A 7,944-nucleotide genomic window follows, 5' to 3' on the forward strand; every position below is an offset into this window, starting at 1 on the left:
AAAAAAAAAAAAAAAGCAAGCAAAAAAGAGAGCTCTGTAGTTGTAGTTGAGCTTGTGCAGCAAGGTACCTTACTGATTTCAAAAATGAAAGCTGGGAACACATTGCAATGTAGAAATGTTAATATAATGAAGCTCAGTGTGAAATTGTGTGGGCAGGAGAGATGGAGAGATGGTATTCCTTTTCATGTTGATGTTGTTTAATTTTGGCTTGTCTGAATGCATGGTTGGAATACGTGTCCAGGGTCTACTTTTTCTGTTGGGGCTGCAGACTAAGGTTCTTCTTCATGTGTTGTGCTGAGTCTGCCTACATTCTCATGCGCAGGGTCTTTGGCTGATGAGTCATCTGTTCTGTGGTCCTAGCAGGATGCAGACCTTTTGGCCATGACACAGAAAGCACATTTCTCAATTCTACTGCTGGGAATGGTGTCCTTCATTACCAATTCAAGCTGTTCTTTTAACTCTTTGTTCTGCTCTTCCTTCCAGTGCATACACGCACACATCATACTGCAGTCAAGGCAATCATAATATTTTTATTGTTAAATAATAATGTAATCATTTTATAAAGTAATCCTAATTAAATTATTAGATTATAATATAATAAGATTTTGTTGTTAAAATTCTTGGCAACAGTAACCTTCAAAATTAAAAATAGCAAGTAAATCTTAAAGGAGTAAAAAAGAAAAAGTCTAGAGCTTTGTGGCAGGCTGCTCAGACTGACTGCTAACAGTATTAGTTTAAAACAAAAAGTGTACTTGCTGGGGAGAAGTCGAATACCTATATTTCCCACTTCTCTAGGGCTGGCCTGCTCAGAAAAAAAGTTTTGAAGCTTTTCTGTACTTTGCCTACTGTGATATCATTCTGCGCCTTTTTATTCCAGACTTGCCATCTGGTTTACTTATTCAGTTGTTCTGCAAGTACTGGATGCAGTCTTCTCTCTGGAACTGTTTCTAGATTGACTTGTTCTTTTCCCTAATGAAAGCATTCCTTTGCTCTTGAGTAATTTTCCTGCAAGCTGCAGCATCTTCAAGGCATTCCATCTATATGTTGTACCTCACAAAAAATATTTGCTCTGTGTACAGCTAGCTTGTATTAATAATAGAGGTGACAGGCATGACTCCCTCTAATACTGTACTCTGCTGAAGTCAACTGTGCAGTCTGCCAGGAGATGGGAGATTCTCTAATGTTTTTCTTTGTTTTTCTCCCTTTCCCTGTTTGCAGGTTATCCTAACATTTGTCTGTGTGCTGATGGATGAATCAGAAGGAATTGCTCCAGTGCCATATATGCTGCAACTCCGTCGGGTAACTTTGGATGGAAGATATCCCTTTAACATCTTGAGGAGAGAAAAGAGGCAAGTGCGGTGTCAGCTTGGACAATATCTACATCCCAAAGGGACCCACTGCTGCATGAGGTGCCATGCAGGTACAGTACAGTAGAATAAGTGCATTACTCTTCACCTCAGTTGCATTCCCTTGTCCCGTGCTCTCAAACTATCTTGTCCTCTAGCTACATCAGTGCTCCATTTCCTTGATAGGAATTCTTTCTCCCTGCCTCTTCTCTCAGACTGTCAGTCTCCTCCATGCTCGTGGAAGCAGCATGCTCAGTCCTTTCTGTGTTGACTCCAGGGTTTCTTTGAGGATTCAGTGACTCCAATTCTCTGTAAGACAACACGTGTATCTTCCTGTCAGATCTCTCTTAAAGCTGTTTTTGTTGCAGGTACCTACAAGTCAAAAGACTGTAAATGGCCTGACCAGGCCCCTGTCTGTCTTCCCTGTCCTAATGGCACTTTCACAGCTGTTGACAACATCATGAAAAAATGCTTCCAGTGTACACGGTGCCGTGCAGGTGAGTTATCTGTGGGTCCTGAGGAACATGGGTGGTGTTAGTAGGTGAGGGTCTGGAGGGGATGGCAAGATGAGTGAGCAAGCCTGGAAAAAAAGTGACTGAGTGGGTACAGGGACAGTGTAGGGGAAGGGATTCAGGGACAACAGGGATAAGACTTGCAAAGTTACTACAGTCTGAGATGCTCTTTGCAGCCTTTGTTTTTTTGTTTTTTTTTTTTTCTTTTCCCTGTGTGTAGATTAGGGGCTAATAACACTTGTTGTCTTAACAGTGGTCTGAGCTGAAGGTGGGGTTGGTACAGTCACTTTTCATTCTTTTCCTCAGAATTGCAGCAGATAGAAGAGACCCCATGCACCCTAAAGCAGGACACTGTGTGTGGCTGTCGGAAGAATCAATATCAGTTTGGCCAGGCTGATTTCTTCCAGTGCAAGAACTGCAGCCCATGTGTTAATGGAGTTATTGCCAACTGTGAGTATAGCATGGGTATGGTGCAGATGCCATTAAGATAGATGTTGGCATCCTTCTCCTTGATTGCTAACGTGCTGCAGCAGCTTGCCTTTAAGTGATCTTAGCTCTGGGACAACTCTGTCTTGCTTGCCTGCTTTCCTGAGGAAGACTGTCATTTTTTGCCTGCCTTGGAATCAGTTCCTGTTTTCTGTCACAGGCTATACCTTAATGTGTGTTTTCTTGTGTTGGCTATTATGATATATTTGCTACTTAATTTCAGTAGTTCTGCCTTCCTTGCGTGTACTGAACCAAGACCTTTATGTTTGAATGCCAATTTCCTACTTTTTTTCCTCTTTTTGTCTTTCCTTGGATATTTCTCCTTATGCTCATTGCATTTCCCTTACTAACTGCTCTACACACTGTAGGTATAAAGGCTGAAAATGCCACTGTTGTCAACGTCCAGTTGAATGCTGAACCATCACAGTATACCGTGCAGCATCTTAATGTAATACTGAAGTATACCAACTGCATTTCATTGCCATCACTGGGATGTGGGGATGGTGCAGATGTCTGAAAGAGCTAGCCACGTTAGCTATCCCAAACCTGTCTCCTTTCTAGTGGGGGATCAGAGATTAACCCCATTCTGTTTGCCACCCTCCAGTTTGTCCTGAAGTCTAATTCTGCTCACATCCCTTAAACGCTCCTTACCTCACTGTACTAAAGCAATCCCTCTTCCTCATAAATTCTGCTTTTCCTGTCCCCTTCAATGTGATTTTTTTGGTCTCTTTTTAAATGCATTCCCTGTGGAGTTTAATGAACTCGGTTACAGTTTTTGTGCTTACACCTGCTCTCAAGGGTCGTCATCATACACTGTCCTTGAGTGACTTCATTCCCTTGTCTGATCTTTGTCTTGTCCCTCACATGTAACAGAATGTATACTGCTTATTCTAGCGCCTTTTTACCTCTCTTCTTTTAACTTTGCCTTTTCTTCACTACTCTTGCCTGTTTTTTTTTTTTTTTTTTTTTTTTGTTAATTTCAGCATCTGTGCTGTGGCTTGCTTAAAAACTTTTCAATTTCTCACCCATCATAATCACAGAACAACAGATCACAAGCGTGAATATGTGTGTCCTATGGCTTGAAGTGATTTCTCCCTGCCGTGGACTGACTTCCTCAGCAGTCCCAGCTGCTCAGAGACCACTTCTTCCTTATTTTTGCCTAATGCAATTTCCCCTTCCTGTCACACTTGAACTGGAGTGACTTTCCCCATTTTGCATTGCAACAATTCTTATCCATCAGACCCAGCTCAGAATCTCAGATGCAGTCTTTTTTCTTTTTTCTTTTTTTTTTTTTCTTCTCCTTTTCCCAACCTCAACAGAGGTGTCTGACCTACCTGAACAGTGATGCCCTCACCTTTATTATTATTTTCTTCTTCCCCTGCCCCAAGTAAACTGAGTCTTCTTTCTCCAGTAACAGTTCAGGCTCAAAGAGGAATAATCTCTCACCTGTCTTGGGATAAATTTTTCTCCTTTCGGTTTCTTTGTTATCCATATTTTGCCAAGACTTTCTTCTTTTCTCTGCAGGTTCAAAGGACAGAGATGCAATTTGCAGGTGTAAGCCTATGTTCTTCCTGACACTTAATAACGTTTGCAAGCATTGCAACAGGTAGGCTTTTTTCTTTTTCTCTGTGTGACTGTCAAATAGGAGAGAGATGATTCAAGTTCTACAAGGGGAGGGAATTTTTCTCAAGGTTCTGTCCATCTTGAGTTTACATGACTCTGGCTTTTCGGGGCAATTAGTATTGTCCTCCATTCCAGTCCTCTCCATGTAGTCATTGTGGAGAACCACTGAGGACCACAGTCAGTAAACACACTGCATTGCTTTGCTTTGCAGGCTCCTCTGGACTCATTCTAGGATTGCTGCAAATGTCTGGTGTTGCATGCTCACATGTCTGATTTACTCTTTCAGCTGCATTGGAGAAGAGTGCTTGCAATGCAATAGCCCAGTGACTACCTCTCCGAATTCATCTGAGCTGAGTGAGTACGGGGGAACCTCAGGGACAATGGAATCTTTTCAGTGTGAACTTTTGTTTTCTTGACATTACCTGTCAACCCCTTGCTCTCTTTACTGTTTCAAATCATTATTCTTTTTCTCATTACCATTTGCATGCGCTCCCTTGCTCTTCTTTCTCGAGTACTTAAGTACTTACCTGTTCCTTTCTCAGTCACTCACTCATTTGCCCTCTCCCTTTTGTCCAGATGGGAACCTTGTTCTTGGCATCATTGTGGGGATAATTGTAGTTATCTGTGTCCTCTACATTGTAAATAAAGCAGTGAAGCTGGTTCAGAAAAATGGGATAGCTTCTTCTTTCTACTCCTGTGGTGAGTATAGCAGCATATGCTGTGATACTGTGATAGGCATCACTCAGATGTGTGAATGTATGCATGCACACGTGTGTGAGGAAAACAGTGGGATTCATTACTTTGCTCTGATACAAGGCCAGAAGGAACATGAAAACTCAACAGCCAAGCTTGCTGGTATGCTTCCTGCAGCTCTGCTTCTGCGTTGTGACTGGAAGTGCATGTGAGCTCATTTCTGGCAGATGGCAGTTTGCTATAAAAACCTTTGAGGTCAGGATTGTGAATAGCTGCTTTCCTGTTTTCTCTGGGAAGAGAGGAAGTGAAAATAATTTGTTTTCTTTCTTTTTCATTCAAGTATCTTTGCCGCAGACAAGCAAGGAGCCTGTAGCTGAGGTGAGCAAGATGGTGATTATAAGAGCTTCCCTTCCTCTTTCAACCATGTTAACCTGGGATCCAGAATAAAATTGTTCCCTATGGGCTGTTTTCAAACCTTGTGTTTTCAAATAGGCTGAATAATAGGGCTGTTTAATTCAAAAGTCTTTCATTGTAGCGGGTGGAACCATTAAAATTTTACTTTCTTTTTGCTAGGAGGTGCTTTTCAAGCTCCTGACTTTTTTCTTTCTGGATGCATTGTTTTTTTCAGACAGCTAATCCTTAATCCCATTGTCTCCTTATGTATTTTAAGATGAGAAAATTTAGATGGTTTTATTTCACTTCAGAACTTCCATCCATAAGCCTCTCAGACCAGCTTTACAGTGTTTCCTCAGGTGTGTTGTTGATCAGCAGCAATTAAGAGCAATAGTCAAAGTCGGGTTCCCACAGCGTTACAAAGAGGGTTGATGAGCGAGGTGGCCTGTGGAACTTCTAGAATGGCGATGAGTTGGGATTCCAGGCTTTCTTCGAAGTTACTACTTTCTTGATGTTCAAAGAAGAATTGAATTCCTTGTGAAATAGACTTTTGATGCCTTCTGCTTAAAAAAGAGATATAGGGAAAATTCAAACTTGGGCTGCTTCCCACCTATCTTTGCAACATTTTCTTTTACAAAGCTGATGATTCCTTGCAGTGGGAGTACTGTGCTACTGTGGGTGATTGTGAACTGAGACATTGTCTCTTTCAGGTGGAGGTAAAAGGAAGTGCAATTGCTGTCCTTCCCGAGATCCAGAAAGAAAAAGAATTGCTAGTGAATGCAACACCACCATCTGTACCTCTGCTACAAAGCTCACATGAGCTACCAGACTGCGTCAGACCTGCCAGGAAGAGGCAGCTTCCAGACAGTAAGTGTAACTCCGGTATCCCTCCCTAGGCAAATCAGGAGTTGATTATGCAGATATGGCTGAGAGGATGAGACCTTACCAGGTGTGCATGCCCTGTGTATGTGCATGCATACTTCCCTGTCGCCCATTTTTTGCAACCAGCAAAATGGATTGTCTCATATGCTGCCATAGTGTCAGTTTTAATGCCTTTTTTTTTTTTTTTTTTTTTTTTAACAAAAATGTGGCAGCAAGGCCCTAAGCTTGAATGTTTAATTCTGCTTGTAACCTTATAAATGCATATGGAAGTATCACATTGTTTTTTGAGGGTTAAGAGTGAGTCTGGACATCACGTGGGTCTATAGAAGACCTGAACAGGAGGGGGCAATGCACAGTCCTAAGACATGTTCCCCTTGAGGCTGCAGAACCCTGATTCTCACACTTTATTTCTTCTCTTCTTTCAGACCCTGCTATTCTGTACACTGTGGTGGATCATGTACCACCATCTCGGTGGAAAGAGTTTGTGAGGCGTCTGGGTCTGGCTGACTATGATCTGGAGCGAATTGAGATGGAGCATCGACGTTTACGAGATGCCCAGTATGAAATGGTCAGACTCTGGAAACTGCAGATGGGCCATGCTGCTACTGTGGAGCACATCAACTGCGTTCTCAACCAAATGGAGCTGAGTGGCTGCAGTGAAGCTATTCAAGAGGCTTTGTTAAACCAGAACTCTCATCAACCTTGCAGTTTCCACAGTGATCTTTGATCTTTCCCCTTGCTCTGACTTCTGAGAGAGGATCATAACTCCGTTTCTTGTCTTTCTTTTCCCATTCCCTCCTATCTTTCTATCCCTCCTTAAATGGGTTGTTGGAAACAGCAGCAGCATATGCTGGACGTTTGCTTTGCAACCACCATGTTAGTTCAACTCCTTTTAAGCCAAGAGACACCTCTGCAACAACTCCTTTCCCAAAGAGGGAAAGCACCTCGTAAAGGAAGTGATACGTGGACTCTGATCAAGATGAAAACAGGAGCTCAGAGTGATGTGATACCTCAGCTACTCTGCAGACAAGTTGTTGCTAAAGCAGGTGCTTCACTCACCACGTGACAGGCTAACTGGCTGTTCAAATGCTAAACTGGCTGTTCAAATGCTAAAATATTTACTCACTTTCTGCAGATCTATTTTTCTGCAATATCAGATACTTAAACTGGCTCACATTGCAGCCATTTGATTGTGAAATTTGACTCAAGGGAAGTTGTGAGAGGACATGCCTGCAACTGGCACATTACTTCTGGGAGCAGGAGAGGATTGCTCCCTTTTGGTATCAGCTACAAAGTGCTGCACCTTCAGCCTTCTTACTATGGCAGACATTGCAGAGATTTAGAAGGGGTGGCTCAGAGAAACAGGAGGGCATGATCCTTTTCACGCTCCCATTTCCCTCTGGTTCAAGAGGAATAAGGATTCTGAGCCAGCGGGTCAGATGAAGGGGTTGGTGCTTTTTCTAAAGTTTCTTTTGTGTGTAAAAACCATATGAAACAGCATTAACAAAATGTGCGTATGTGTGTTCTAGTGCCGAGTGGAAAAGAGTGCACGTGTCTGTGTGGGTGAGGAGGTACCTTTGTACCTGGCAGTGAGTGTCCCTGAATACCTGTGCTTGCACACAGGTTGGTAGGCTTGTGTCTTCTTGCCTGTCTCTCCCTGAATGATTCACTGAATCTGACCTAGCTACAAATGGGACTGTGTATATGTACATATATCTGAGACATTTTTTAGCAGCTGTTGGATAACTTCACACTACTTTCTGGACTCCATTATGTAAGTGCTGCTTGGGTATAAGAGACGTCTAATTCCGTCTGCAAGCTCTCACCATCCTTTTCTCATGGCTGTTACCCTGAGTGAAGCAGAAGTAGCAAAAAGCAATTAGCCTGCATCAGGTGCAGGTCCACATATTTGTGAATGTGGATTTTTAAAAATCTATTGTCTCTTGACTAGAGAGAACCTTTCTACTGTAAATACACTAAGTGCTCCAAATTAAAATTCATATTTTTAA

The 7,944-nt window shown here is 42.4% G+C and overlaps 1 protein-coding gene across 2 annotated transcripts in view; it reads left to right on the top strand.

Moving 5' to 3' along the window:
* TNFRSF1A (TNF receptor superfamily member 1A) overlaps positions 1-7,944 on the top strand; it is a 12,741-nt gene extending 4,797 nt beyond the window's left edge. The window contains exons 2-10 of one of the 2 annotated variants that reach the window (XM_042810831.1): positions 1,219-1,420; positions 1,715-1,843; positions 2,165-2,308; positions 3,869-3,950; positions 4,254-4,321; positions 4,544-4,666; positions 5,001-5,038; positions 5,764-5,920; positions 6,361-7,944. In XM_042810831.1, the coding sequence (XP_042666765.1) occupies positions 1,219-1,420; positions 1,715-1,843; positions 2,165-2,308; positions 3,869-3,950; positions 4,254-4,321; positions 4,544-4,666; positions 5,001-5,038; positions 5,764-5,920; positions 6,361-6,662 (1,245 nt within the window). In that variant the 3' untranslated portion in view covers positions 6,663-7,944. The other variant, XM_042810832.1, reaches the window with a different exon arrangement.

The sequence above is a fragment of the Centrocercus urophasianus genome, unplaced genomic scaffold (assembly GCF_019232065.1).
Source record: "Centrocercus urophasianus isolate 14NV4802_14NV808 unplaced genomic scaffold, USGS_Curo_1.0 seq_12, whole genome shotgun sequence".
Lineage (NCBI taxonomy): Eukaryota > Metazoa > Chordata > Aves > Galliformes > Phasianidae > Centrocercus > Centrocercus urophasianus.